This window comes from Cnephaeus nilssonii (assembly GCF_951640355.1).
Source record: "Cnephaeus nilssonii genome assembly, chromosome: 15".
NCBI classification, from domain to species: domain Eukaryota; kingdom Metazoa; phylum Chordata; class Mammalia; order Chiroptera; family Vespertilionidae; genus Cnephaeus; species Cnephaeus nilssonii.
The window spans coordinates 21922000-21936577 of record NC_137086.1 but is presented as its reverse complement, the minus strand read 5'-3'; the positions used below and the strand labels follow the sequence as shown (position 1 = coordinate 21936577).

General features: G+C 47.1%; 1 protein-coding gene and 1 pseudogene across 4 annotated transcripts in view; one reads left to right on the top strand and one right to left on the bottom strand.

The window, feature by feature from the left end:
• Positions 1 to 2304: 2304 nt before the first annotated feature.
• Positions 2305 to 14578, bottom strand: part of MTA3 (metastasis associated 1 family member 3) — a 123143-nt gene continuing 110869 nt past the window's right edge. For 2 of the 3 annotated variants that reach the window (XM_079792515.1, XM_079792516.1), the window contains exon 17: positions 2305 to 2926. In XM_079792515.1, the coding sequence (XP_079648641.1) occupies positions 2901 to 2926 (26 nt within the window). In that variant the 3' untranslated portion in view covers positions 2305 to 2900. Of the gene's footprint in view, positions 2927 to 3738; positions 3777 to 14578 lie in introns of those variants that run through there. The other variant, XM_079792517.1, reaches the window with a different exon arrangement.
• On the top strand, positions 4631 to 5748 carry LOC307112116 (large ribosomal subunit protein uL15-like; annotated as a pseudogene). Its single transcript has one exon. The product of its transcript is annotated as a large ribosomal subunit protein uL15-like (transcript).

The window sequence follows — 14578 nt, the reverse complement described above, 5'->3', positions numbered from 1 at the left end:
GCAGCTCCTGCTGGACAGGCCCCTATGGTCCCAGGTTCCTCCCAGTGTTCCTGCGCCCCCGGCTCTCATAACATGGCCTCGCCCGTGTCCCACCAGCCTTCCAACTCACCTCGGGATTGCTCCCTGCTCCCGTTCGGCCTCTCAGCTTTTCTGGTTTCTGTGCTACAGTTACCTGGATTCAAACCCCTCTGTTTTAATCCTTAGAGAGCCTTCTGTTTTCCTGGTTGGACACTGACACAGAAACTGGGCTGTGGGCAAGGTGGACTTGTGCGAGGCGAGCTAAAAGGCCAGTCTGGTGTCCTCCTCTTTTGCACCCCCTCCAGGATAGGAAATTGGGGTCTCGGAGGGCTATGACAGAGGAGAGGGGAGATGACTTGCAGAGCTTCTGGGATCTCATCCAAGGGAGCACAGACCAGGCTCAGCGCAGCACCCACTGCGCATGTCGCTGTGGGCCATGCAGACAGACTGTCTGTCCACCCACAAGCTCACTGCACAACACTGACACATCACATACAATGGTGACACGGTGGCCCCAGGAAGCGGGTGGTTGGGAAACCCTGTCGGCACCAAGTGCTCAGACCGGCGAAGGCCAACGACGGAGGCTCCTTGGCGTCCTTCCGCTTCCCCGGAGTGTTCACTCGAATGCTGCGGGGCTTTCCAGAGGTGAAGTGAGAGCATGAGATCTTACTCAGCATCCTCCTCGTAGGAGGGTGGGGCTGCAGAGCGGCTCTGACTACAGGGCGGAGGAAGAGCCTGCTCGGCACACGTGGCTCAAAAGGAGCTGCCCTTTGCCAGAGCCACATGTGCCCCGGAACTGGGGTGGGCCTCCCCGCTCCTCCTTCAGACCTGGCCTGGCCCCCGTCTCCGCCTCTCCTGGGCCCGGTAACAAGGCAGAGAGAAGGAAGCTGGAGCAGCGTCACGGGCAGCCCACCGCTTCTCTAACCGACGGGCACGCTTCCCGAGGGTGAGGAGGAGTGAAAGGGCGAGGGGAGCATTCACCGTCCACGAGGCACAATAAATCCAGGGCAGGGCACGGAGAGACAGCTTTCCCGTGTCTCTCAAGAACACACCACGTGGCGTGTGCTGTGGAGCCAGTTGCACCCCCGCCCCCTGAATCTGGGTCTTTTCTGAAGGGGCTTCTCTTGGGAAACCCTAAGGGCAAGACCTGCCACCTCCTCCCGCTCACTGAGCTCCTCTGACACAGGCCCACGTGCGGAGCCCCAAGCCAAGGCCCAGAATAGCCCAAGAGTTGGCAGTGGTGAGAATGTCCCCGGGTCACCCCCGCAGGAGCCTAAGATGAGAGCCAACTCCTCCTCAGGAGAGAAGCCACCGTGACAGCAAAACCAGAAGAGGAAAAGGCAGCTCACACTCCAAGCCTCGCCTTCAGCAGCATGCATCATCACAGCCTCTTTGCAGAGCGGCACCGGCTCTGAGGATCTGGACATCGAGAATGTCACGCTCATTTTAGTGATACTTCACTCTGCCTGGGACTGAGGGGGTGGGATCAAGTCAATTGCAGCCACTCTGTCCTGCAACCGCCTGGCTGTTTGGGGCACCGACCATCAGCCGCCCAGCTGCCTCCCAGCGGCAGACCCCGTGGACAGCAGGAGGCCAGGCTCCAGTTTTCTCCTGGTGCTGGACCAGGTGCTCTGCAGCCTGTCCCTGCAAACGGAGGGCAGGGGAGTAGCCCGACTTCACATCTGCTCGGGGAGCCAGGGCAGCACCGAGTTCCTGGCCCTGCAGCTGTCTGCAAGGAGCACAGAGCACGGAGCACAGAGCACAGCCTGTGGTGCCACCGGGGGCTGGTGCTGACAGCAGACAGGAGCCCAAGCTGGTGGAAACCAGGCTGCAGGCAGGTCTCCCGGGGCCCAGGCACAGGTGCTCACAGAAGCGTTCGGGCAGGAAGGGTGGGGCTCATGGTGTCCTATTCACAGACCCCCCTGCACACCCAGCTCTCTCACTGCACCTTCCGTGGCCAGATAATTCCATCTGCTTAAAAAAGGGCTGGGTGATCTGTAACGTGTTGAAGGAGCAACCTGGCTGCAATGCCCCGTCGGCTGGTCTGGCCGTAAGCGAATGGGACGACACGCAAGTGGCTTGTCACAGTGATAGACATGCTTGGCTCAGTGTAAACACCTGCTCCAGCGGGAGCTGTCAGGGACCAAGCAGAACCAAGCAGAACACCAACTTCTCTTCAGTGACAAAACACAGACAATATGAAGAGTGCACAGGCTTCCCAAAGACACTTTTCTTATCATTTGTCAGAACCTCAGGTAAGTCTGTACCTTGGAAGGTAGGGAAGGGATTAAATGTAGGATGAGGGAGGTACAGAGGAAAATTTCCCCATTAAAAAAAAACTACTATGAAGCCAAGTGAGAAAAAGCCAGTGACAGTAACAGCGAGGACAAGGGGAATATTGTGAATTGCATAAACACTGGCACATTTGTTAAGAAAAAAACCATTTAGAAAGATGCCATGTCCCTCCTGTACACAGTCATACAGCTTACAACAGAGCTGAGCTGGCGCATGCAGGGCAGCAGTGGCTCGGAGCTCTCAGCCGCCCCCCCGGCCCCTAGAGCTGCTGTGCGGGGTGCAGGGTGTGAGAAGGGAGGAGGCGGAGTGGCTCTCTCTTTCCCTCAATTCTCAGGCAGGTCTCTGGGGGACAGCGAGGTCTCTGAGGAAAGCGAGGTGACACTGATTCACACAGGGAGACTCAGCTTTTTGGACGTGCACCCCTACAGTTCCTTCCCCCTCCCCCCTCATCGAGTCTCCATGGGGTGCACACGGAGGTCTCCCACTGAAATGCACTGGGGATGGGGCTGCCTCCTTCCCAGGCACGGCCAAGAACATCAGCAGGGCAGTGGAGCAAGTCTTGGATTATAGGATGAAACAGGGGTAGCTCAGTCTGACACGCAGCATGTGAGTTCTGGAAAAGGAAAGAAAAAGGGTCAAAGTTAAATGAGTTCTGACGGCAGAGGCAAAGTGAGGAGGGATGAAACCAGCCCTCCCACCGACATGGCCACCTTCGAGGGAAGGAGGCTGGGCAGGAACTCAAATAAAAGCTCACAATGCAGTGTAAGGCTGGACCAAGGGAAACTTTCATTGAGGCAAGAAAACATGTGAATATTACTGAAGTGTTAAAAGCTGGGTCTTGGATGGGCAGATTTAGTCATCACTGCAGGTGCAACCCCCCGCCGCTGGCCAGTGCTTATCTGCTTATCAGACTGACATCATGGAACCTCTGTGGCCAGAGGCTAAGGGACGGGGAACACACTGGCGGGAGGAGGCACCACTGGCTCTGAGGTAAGCATAATTAATCATAAGGATATGGGCACTCAGATGCTAGAAACACAAATTTTTGTAGGAGGGGAATAAACCTCAAACACCCACAGGGTCCCTCATTCTCACCCTCTCCACTTCCCCCAAAGACCTTCAACTCCCCTGTCCCAGAGCTGGGCACCTACAGACTCTCAGCAGAAATGAGTAAATGAAAAGCAGAAGTGGCTGGAAACCATATCATCACCATCTGGTATTATCAGTGGGTTGTGAAACCTTTGGCTTGGTTATTAGAAAAGTGGCGTGGAGGGAAGTGGGGCTTGTTTGCTGAGATGGGGATCAGGTCGTCCGGCCAAGGTGGCACTCGGCTGTTCTCGCCCATCGTGCATGCCACCTGCAACCAGCAGAGGATACGGGGACGCTCACCTTCACAGCCTCCCGCCCTCCTGAGGAAGGTCTGCAGGACGGAGCAGAGCTGCGCCTTCACTTCAGGAGCCTTTCTAGAATAGGGGAGATATATGTACACAGCCTGGTATTTGGTAGGGCTCGGCAAATATGTGTTCAATAAAAACCCAGGTAATTCAGTTAGGACTCGGGCTAACCTTTGCTTTATGGAGTCTACTGAAAATTATGTAACGGACTTACTTAACTTTCATCAGAACCTTGTCTGGGTGAGAAAGGTTAGGAAACTGCTCAAGGTCACACAGCAAGTAAGTTGAGGAATCAAGATTTGAACCTAGATCTTAATTCAGGTCAAGTTTTTCCTACTACACCAAGCTGCCTGTTCTCTATCCAGCCCAGTGAGAGCATACTATCCTCTTCAGTGTCTGAATTAACGGCTATATATGTGTCATTACATTTTAGAAACCTCTCTCTCTCTCTCTCTCTCTCTCTCTCTCTCTCTCTCTCTCTCTCTTTGGGGTGGGGGTGGGGGTGAGTTCTGTCATTCATTTATTTGTCCAAACCCTAATGGAATTAAGCCATCTGCCAGAAGAGCTACCTGTAATAGTTTCCCAAGTGTCTGGTCTGCCATGGTAAACTGTGCTTTCATCTCTTTATACTCAACTTACCTGCTCCAGTTTCCAAAGCAACCCTCTCCCTCCAGCATCTCGGGATCCTGCATCCAGGTTCTCACCAGCCTTCATCACACTGGCCATGGCTTTACGTTGCGATATGTCACCTCTCTGCATTCCAGGCTGAAGAAGCCCAATGCTTATCACCTGCCCCCCAAAGGCTATCGCTTCACTTCTGGCTGCTCAGAAGTTCCCCAGCCTCACTGCATTTCCTTGAAGCAAGAACGAGAGCCACACGCAGCAGACACAGAGGTCCCCAGCAGGGCAGCCCTGGCAGAGGCCCCAGGAAAAGATCTACTGGGGGCAGGGAGCGAACCCACAACCCAAGTACGTGCCCTTGACTTGGAATCAAACCTGAGACCTTTGGGTGTGCGGGCCAACACTCTAACCACTGAGAAACACCGGCCAGGGCTGGCTGAGTTTTGAACTACCACATGCAGGTGAGACTCCCAGGAGCCCAGTGGGAAACATCTGCTGGAAGGCTAAAAGACGCCAAGCAGCAACCTCAGCAGCTGTCCAGTGCTGAGAAGACAGAGTTTAGAATTCAAGTTCTGCAAAGGTAGAGGGGATGGGCAAACAATTTGGTTTTTCCATTGAAATCTCATGGGACTAAGAAAAAAACTGAAATAAACCAGATCTAATAAAGCTTTAAACCAAGCTTCCACATAGTCGAGGTGATCTACCAACTTAATTGCTTTCTAGAACAAAATTCAATACTCTGCACAGGAAAATAACAGAAGCCAGAGTCGCTACAACTTTACATCCACACTGACCAGCATTCATTAAAAATTATTAGACCTGAGAAGCAGGAAAATGCAACCCATTACCAAAATAAAAGTCACTGGAAGATGATTAACGGAGGATTCAGATGTTAGAAAGAGCAGATATGGACTTAAACTATTTACTATATATATATGTTAAAGAATCTACAGCTCTTGCAGCTCGGCCACCGACATGCCATCCAGACTGAGGAAGACCCTGAAACTTCGGGGCCACGTGAGCCATGGCCACGGCCGCATGAGCAAGCACAGGAAGCACCCGGGGGGCGGTGGTAATGCTGGTGGCTTGCATCATCACAGGATCAACTTCGACAGATATCACCCAGGTGACTTTGGGAAAGGTGGTGTGAGGCATTACCACCTAAAGAGGAACCAGAGCTTCTGCCCAACTGTCAACCTCGATAAACGGTGGGCCCTGGTCAGTGAGCAGACACGGGTAAACGCTGCCAAAAGCAAGACTGGAGCTGCTCTTATCACTGAGGTGGGGCGATCGGCTACTACAACGTTCTGGGGAAGGGAAAGCTTCCAAAGCAGCCTGTCATTGTGAAGGCCAAGTTCTCCGGCAGAAGAGCCGAGGAGAAGATGAAGGGTGTTGGTGGGCCTGTGTCCTGGTAGCTTGAAGCTACATGGAGGGAAGTTCATTAAAATGTCCACAAGTAAAAAAAAAAAAAAAGTCTATAGAAAAATCTGGATATAATGGGTGACAAGATGATGTATCTTAGAAGAAATATAAAGAACTAAATGAAAATTCTAAAATTGAAAATATAAAATCTGAAATAAACAATTTTTTGGATTGAATTAAAAGCAGATTTAATACTATGGAAGAATCAGTGAACTTGCAGAAAGATCTCAAAAAACTATTCAAACTGACAAAGGGTACATACCATATGACTCCATCATATAAAATTCTAGAAAACGTAAACTAATCTGTGGTAACCAAAAGCAAATCCGTGGCCACCTGGGATGGGATGGGGAGGAAGGGAGGCTAGATTATAAAGGGTGCAAGAAAATGTCTGAGGGTGATGGATAAGTTTATTATCTTGATTGTGGTGATGGTGTATATATATGTTAAACTTGTCAAATTGTATATTTAAAAATATGTATAGTTTACTGAAGGTCAATTATGCCTCAGTAAAGCTATTTTAAAAAGAAATGATAATGGAAAATGGCTCTTTAGGGTTTTTAAAAAATCTGTGCTGGAACAGCATGCACTGCCTTTAGAGATACTATAAGAATCATTCTACTTTGAGTTTAATAAAACTAAAACAAAATCATTTTAAAAAAATGAAAACAAGAGGAAGCACTAGCTGGTTTGGCTCAGTGGATAGAGTGTCGGCCTGCGGACTGAAGGGTCCCAGGTTCAATTCCAGTCAAGGGCACATGCCTGAGTTGTGGACTCGATCCCAATAGGGGGCATGAAGGAGGCAGCTGATCAATGATTCTCTTTCATCATTGATGTTTCTATCTCTCTCTCCCTCTCCCTTCCTCTCTGAAATCAATAAAAAATATATTTTAAAAATTTTTAATAAAATAAAAACAAGAGGAAAAGAAAACTGGTGTGGTCATATTAACATCAGACAAAATAGACTTCAAGACAAGTAGTATTAACAGAGAGAAAGATTATTTCATAATGATAAAATGGTCAAAAAGACAAAAATTCTAAATACATATACAATAACAGAAATGTATATTCAATAACAGAACTTCAAAATAGATGAAGCAAAATTTGACAAACTAAATAGACAAGTCTGGTTGGAGTATAACATTGAGAAAGTCTCCAGAAAGTAGAATAAAAAGACACAGAGAAAGAAAACTGGAGAAACAAGAAAAAAATCAGAGGACCAGTGCAGGAGGGCCAATATCTAATGTCTTAACGATTTTTCTGCTGACTGCTCTCAGGTGCCTTCTAGGTGGTCGGCCCTACTTCCCAGGACTCATTCTCGGCCTTGCTCACTGACTGCCCCGAAGAGGCTCCTGTTAGGCACTCAGTGAAGCTGCCATAGGACTGTCATAAAAATAGTCTTCTCAGATATCCTCTTTAGGAACCGCCATCCAACAAAGTTGCCTTCAAGCCTGCTCCTCATTTTACATTATTTTTCATATTCATTAATATGTAAATAGTTGCTAATAAAAAATATTTGGTTGAGGGAGAAGAATACATAGATTATAACTCAGATGGTTTCTGAGCTTAAAGAATGCTCAACCATCCGGAAGGGAAAACAGGAAACAGGGAAGAGCAAGGTTGAGAAGCTCAAAATGAACCCAGTGGGGGACCCATATCAACTAGACTGTGACGAATTTTTCCATTTCCATTGCTCTGGGGAATCTGCAGTTTCAGAAGACTTCTCACTCCTTCACTGGGACCCAAAGAGACTGACTGCTCAGGGGGATGCCCAAATCAATTGGTTTGGGGGATTGGTCTTTACTGCCCTGGGGGCATCTAATACTGATGTCCCGGTGGCTTGCTCAGACATTTGTGCCTGTTCTTTTGATGGATGAGTTGAACCTATTCCAAAGAAGAGTGTTTTTCAGGGACCACCCCTCCCTCTGCTGTTTCTTCCCTTTTGTTTCCCAAGCATCTAAAAAACCTTGGGACCCAGCTTTCAAGTCAAAGGTTCACTTTCTTTCTCGAAGGTTCACCTTCTACGTGTCACTGAGAATGGAAGTACACAGGGATAGACCGGCTTAAAAGGTTTCCTGTAATGACCCTTGCAGGTAAACAGAGATACTTTTCCAGGAGGCCAGAGCTGGCCCTCAAGCTGAGGACCCTTGAGTAACTACCATGGGCTTCTGTCACCCTTCTAAGACCTCCACACTACTGAGAGGGTCACTGGTATAGACCTCTTACAGGCTCACACAGGGACAGGAAAGGTATTCGATTATTAGTAAACCCAGGCGTGGTCCCAGGGGTGGCTAATTTGGCATCCTACCAGAATATACCATAACACCAAGCTGTGGATTACTCATGCCTAACGTGCTTGAGTCTGTCTTCCTCTACAACCCCCACCCCAAAGCTTCACACAGTACGAGGGAACATCCCTCCACGGCTCTCAGGTAATGCTTCAACTATCCTGACCTCTCCTAGATACATTGGATACTCTGCTGTAATTGCTTCTCATTCAGTAAACCCTGCAGCCATAAGGATCCATTAAAAAAAAATACTGGGGAAGGGGAGGGGGGACACCTTGAAGGTACCTTTATGTACTTAACCAGGTTATATAACATTACACCTTGAGACAAGAAGACCAGAGGTGAGTCTAGGGTACTCAATGTTCTTCCATAAACAATGTTTTGGAAAATTCAAAAATATTATAGTCTTTGGAAATGGCATTAAAAATTTGACAGAAGGCAGGCTGGGCTGAAGCATGCCTAGGAGAGCCATCAGCTGTTCCTGGCCGTCTATTTTTACCGGGATTTGTGAAGACAGCAGATGCAGCCCCTGAGCTCTCTCACTGGTACCATGGTCCTCACCACCACCCATCTCCCAGGGCTGGAATGCAAACAGTTGGAACTGTTGAGTCACTGACTTCAGAAACAAGTCATCAAAAGGACAGTCTTCACACCCCAGATCATAATATTGTACTTAGAGACATCCATGTTAGATATCCTCTCTACATGGGAGATTGAGAGAAATGATATTACTCAATGTAGAAAGCAAATAAGAAAAAAATTAGATTTACAGTGGACTCACATACCCCAGGGGAAATAAGCCAGAGGAGAGCAGATTAAAAAGAAGCTTATTGTACAATTCATCAATTTCCTTGGCTCGGATGCCCGGACTCTGTCCCACTGAAAATACCTCTCGTCTGAGCCTGTCGCTTTGGTTTTCCTGACACACTGAGTAGTACCCCTGGGACCAAAGCTGTCATCTCCGAAAAGGCTTAAGGGCACCTCCAGTTGATGCTCCCTTGGTCTACGTCACTACACAGCACAATCTGTTCTCAGCGGTGCCCACTGATGGAGACATGGAGGCAGTCCTCTTGTCCCTGCACAGCAGAATGAAAGATCTGCTGACTGACCACAACTCAAGCATCTGACAGCAGGGGGCAACCAAGGACATCTTCTTAGTGGGTAAGGAGAGGATGAGATGCCTGTACAGCTCATCTATCCCTCTCCACTTTGTGTTGTTTTTTTTTTCCTGACTCAGCCTTCACTCTGAAAAAGATTCCACTGTCTCAGGATCATGATGTCCCACCCCCTCTGCTGTAGGGTCTCTAATTATGGGGCCTGCAGGAAGCTAAGTGAGTCTTCTCTATAATCCTAATTTCCAGTCTTCAATAAGCCTCTGAATAACTTAATCAAGGGCAATTTCTCTTTATAGATACTGGCCTCCTCTGATGTGCAACCATTTACCTTCAAGCAAGCGCATGCATCATTTTTGAGAACCATACTCTTAGGTAAGGAAGCAATGTAGTTATAAGGAAAGAATTGACATTTTATTTATATACAATTCACATATGACTACAAAAACTTTGGTTGATATCCTAAAATTTCCAAAATAATAACAGTTCTCCTTTAAAGGAAGGGATGGAATCTTAACAACACTTAATGAGCATCTACTACAAATTAGAGTCAGTGCTGGGAATAGCATATACTTTAGTTTAAACACATTTCACCTAAAGGTGATTCTGTAAATTTTCTCTTCTGTTTTCTTTCCTCTCTCTGAAACTAATATAGCTTCTATGCCCTAAGTGCCAAAAAAAGGAGGGGGCATAAAATGGGCAGAGAAGTTTCAGAGAGGCAGGAAAAGAAGGTAAAGGCTTTTATTAGACAACTAGAGGCCTGATGCATGAAATTCGTGCACTTGGGCGGGGGGGGGGGTCTCTCAGCCCAGCCTGAGCCCTCTTGCAGACCAGGAGCCCTCAGGGGATGCGACTTGCGTGGGGAGCGGGCCTAAGCTGGCAGTAGGACATCCTTAGCACTGCCGCGGAGGCAGGAGAGGCTCCACTGCTGCTGCGCTCGCCAGACGTAAGCCCGGCTTCTGGCTGAGCTGTGCTCCCCCTGTGGGAGCGCACTGACCACCAGGGGGCAGCTCCTGAGCGTCTGCCCCCTGGTGGTCAGTGTACGTCATAACAACCGATTGTTCAGTCGATTTGCATATTAGCCTTTTATTATATAGGATGATGGCTTATACTTCACAGTCTGAACAAAGAAAAACACCCTCTATATTCCTCTCTATATTTACAAACACACCCATCTCCTACACACAGAAAACTAAATACCTCCCAGGTACCTGCTGCACTCAACACACCAATCTGGGTCCTTATTGGCCCAGGGGAAACAACACCAACCTTGAAGTCTCAATCTCATCCCTGCTACTGGCTAGCTGTGTGACTTTGGGCAAATTCCTTAACTTCTCTGAGCCTTTTTCAGTTTTTTCATGATTAAAATGCCAGTTCCAGATGTGTACTAGGCCTATAAGGGTGATCACTTCACAAGTTAGGCTTAAATGTCTAATCACTAGTGTAACTAAAAAGTAAAAAATTTTAAAGTAACAAATAGACCTAACTGGTTTGGCTCAGTGGATAGAGCGTGGGCCTGCGGACTGAAGGGTCCTGGGTTCGATTTCAGTCCAGGGCGCAAACCCAGTTTGTGGGCTCGATCCCCAGTGTGGGGCGTGCAAGAGGCAACTGATCAGTGATTCTCTTTCATCATTGATGTTTCTATCTCTCTCTCCCTCTCCCTTCCTCTTTGAAATCAATAAAAATATATTTTAAAAAATAACAAACAAAATAATAAAATGTAGGTTATAACACTTAGCTCATAAAGTGTTTACAAAATCAAATCATATAAAGTAAGTGAAGAATTTTTAATCATTATAACATCTTCCCTAAGGCAAACAAATTCTGTGCTTCAGAGAGGAAAAAACAGGTTTAAAGAAACCAAGTGATTCATCCACGTCCACACAGGAAATAATCAGAGATGTCAGCAATGAATCCCATCTGACTGCAAACACGCGGATGTCCGGGCACCGCCTCCATCCCACTGCTGGCCTTTCTCTGGGCTCCTGGACACAGAAAGGCTTTCCAGTGAAGTCTCCTCCATCCTGCTCTCAGGACCTTCTCTACTCACCGCCACTTGGAGTCAACCAAGTAGGCCAGGTGGGTTGGTTTGCGGGCAATAAAAATGTCACCAAAGCACCTGTAAGTCTGAAAAGGAGGGACAGGATTTGGAAAGCACCGTGACTGCGTGTGGCACGCCACGGGACCAACAGCTGGGCGGGGGGGAGGGGGCAGACACTGAAGTGTAGGGGACTGACAAGGTACAGGTAGGTCTATATTTTGAAACGTCACTCTTTTTATCATTACTGACCCCCAGCAAGGGGCTTCTTGTGCGTGCAGATTTTGTCTTCACCCTCAGAGCTGAAGTCTGTGAGGGTAGGCACAGTCTGCGTGTGCCCGGTGCCGTGGTTAAGCTTACAGGGCACACCGAGTGCTGGCCCCCAGTCACCAGTCACACCAGGGCCTTTAAAGGGCTGGGCCAGGGCAGGTGGAAGACAGTGAGTTTCAGGAAGACAATGACACGCTGAACATCATTTTCTTTTAAAATGTCAGGTAAACCCTTTCTGCCAGCAGAAATCCAGACTCTTCCCATCATCTAGAACAGACGTCCTCAAACTACGGCCCGCAGGCCACATGCGGGTGTTTTTGCCGTTTTGTTTTTTTACTTCAAAATAAGATATGTGCAGTGTGCATAGGAATTTGTTCATAGTTTTTTTAAAAACTATAATCCGGCCCTCCAACGGTCTGAGGGACAGTGAACTGGCCCCCTGTTTAAAAAGTTTGAGGACGCCTGATCTAGAACCTCCACCTAAAGACAGAGGGTGAGTGAAGGAGGCAAGCCACTGAGAAGGGGCCAGGAAGCCCTGAGGCGGAGAGACCTGGACATTTCAGTACAATCAGGTTTCTTTTCCTTAAATTAGTTCTGTCCATCAAAATCCTGTTTGGTGCGATCATCTGTCTGACTTGCTGATAATTAAGTGGCAATGCTAATTGATTTTATTATTGGATCACACAGGGCCTGGCTTCCCCATGAGTTTGTATCTATCGATTCTAGTATATGACAGCATCAACTATCCCATGAAAACTCACTATTAGCCTAACATTTGTTCTGGTATTTTGAGGTCACCTTGTAAATTCAGGTTAGTCAGCCTTCCATATCCCAAAGAAATAAGAAACAGACACATTATCCCAAGAAAAAGGTCCACTGGAAATACAAAAATGAGGATATTTTCCAAAATGTGTATTTCTGCTACACTCGTCTCTCAGCTCCACACCCATCCATCTAAACTCACTTCTGATCAATTAGCATTTATTGAGCACCTACTAAGTTCCAGGCACTGTGCTAGGCAGTAGTGATGCTGGGGCTGGGACTCTGCAAACACATTTCTCCTTAGCCACCAGGTTCCCTGTCACACCAGTAGGGGGTGTTAGAGGGAGCATGAAAGGCTTAAGGATGGAGAAGAGACTGGTTTTTTCCTCTTCCTGTCAGCATCACCCCAATAGCAGCTCCAGTTCCCAGCTTTACTTCACACCTGACAGATGCCAGCACCCACAGAAGAGGGGCCTCTCGAGGGCTCTGAGTTCCAGCTGCTCAGGGCCCTCCTTGAGCTTCTACCTGTGATAACCCCAACTTCTTCCTTCTACTCTCACAACCCTGGGGATGGTGGCTGCTTCCTATGCCACCACCACCAACCTCATGTTCCCCATTTACCTCCTTTGTCCCTCAATGTCTATCATACTGACTTTTGTTTTGTTTTTTTTTTTTTTAAATATATTTTATTGATTTTTTACAGAGAGGAAGAGAGAGGGATAGAGAGTTAGAAACATCGATGAGAGAGAAACATCGATCAGCTGCCTCTTGCACACCCCCTACTGGGGATGTGCCCGCAACCAAGGTACATGCCCTTAACCGGAATCGAACCTGGGACCCTTGAGTCCGCAGGCCGACGCTCTATCCACTGAGCCAAACCGGTTTCGGCTATCATACTGACTTTTGTATGAGCTGTTACAATAACTCATGTAGAGTTTCTATTTTGCTGACAAATACTTTATTTATAACAGTGGTCAGAAGAACAGACTCTCATACCAGTCACACCCGCAGGGAAATCCCAATCTATTTATGTAGCACCTGGTAATTGTGAAAACTTTAATTCATCTCTCTCTAGGTCTGGTTTTCTCAATCACTTTCATTTATTCAATTAGCATTTATTGAGTGCCTACTACCTTCCAGGCACTGTGCTAGGCAGACAGAGCTAAATGTTATGCAAAACAGTAAAATTCCCTGACCTGGGCCTCCTGTTGTGTGAATCAAATGAGAGCGCACAGGTAAAGCATGTCATCAGCCTTCCTCTCTGTACCATGACAGGAGAGCAAAGACAAATGGATCTTAAAGAAAAAAGTGTTTCAACAGCTAGGTCTCTCAGAAAATGAAGCAAGTGTCTCTTCCTCAATAAGGCTGAACATAACACCAGGGATTCATTACATGCCCTGTCCATTCCTCCTGTTCAGAGAAACAATGACCTTGTAGCAGCATTCATTCAGAAGGAAATGGGACAAACAGCCATAGAGAGGTAACACTACAAGTAGTTTTGGTTTTTTCTACAATTCCCAAGGAGACAGTTACCCGTGATACAAGGAAAGAGCAACAGGAACTGCAATACATGAATGGGACCCAAATGACCATGACCAAGGGGTGTGAGTGGAAAAGTTACTTTTCTCCATAAAGAAAATATGTATATAGGTATATACATTCATTTGATACATACATATCAAATAACCAGAACTTACTTTTTGCTTTCTGCAGTGAGACTACAAACCCAGAGAGGCCAGGGAAGTGATGAGATGGAAAAGAAAGATTCCTGATTCCATTTAAGCCTGATTGCAAGGGCCCCAGGCTGTGGGCAAGGAAAAGCTGGAAAGAAATCCCATCTCCACATTTTGACATAATCATTCCCCCGTCTTCTGGTGTCTAGACATTAGGCATATCGTGGCAATGATGGCCAGTGCTCTCATTAGCGAGGAAGTTGTTTCTGCGAGATTACTGTGTAGCTAAATTCTTGAAAGCATATCTACAACAATTGATAAGCCTATAAATGCAAACTAAACTCCTCACCCTCAAATTTTTATTCATTTTGACATCATTATGACCATCAAAAGTCATTCTGGGGGGAAAAAAAGAACACCATGGAAAATTATTACTAGAAGGTCAATTTTGCACCCTTGATCTAAGGCCTCATTATAAAAAATTCACTGTCACTGAAGGAATTTAGTGTTCCATAGGACATGAAAAGCCTGGAAAGGGTTTAATTCATAAATAAATGCCAACATTTAAACAATCAAGACAGTTTCAAAATCCAGGACTATTGAAATGAACACGACATATTGCCTGGATGCTTTATAGTTCCATTGGGAACATAATTCAATTCCACCTGAAATCATATGGCCAAGC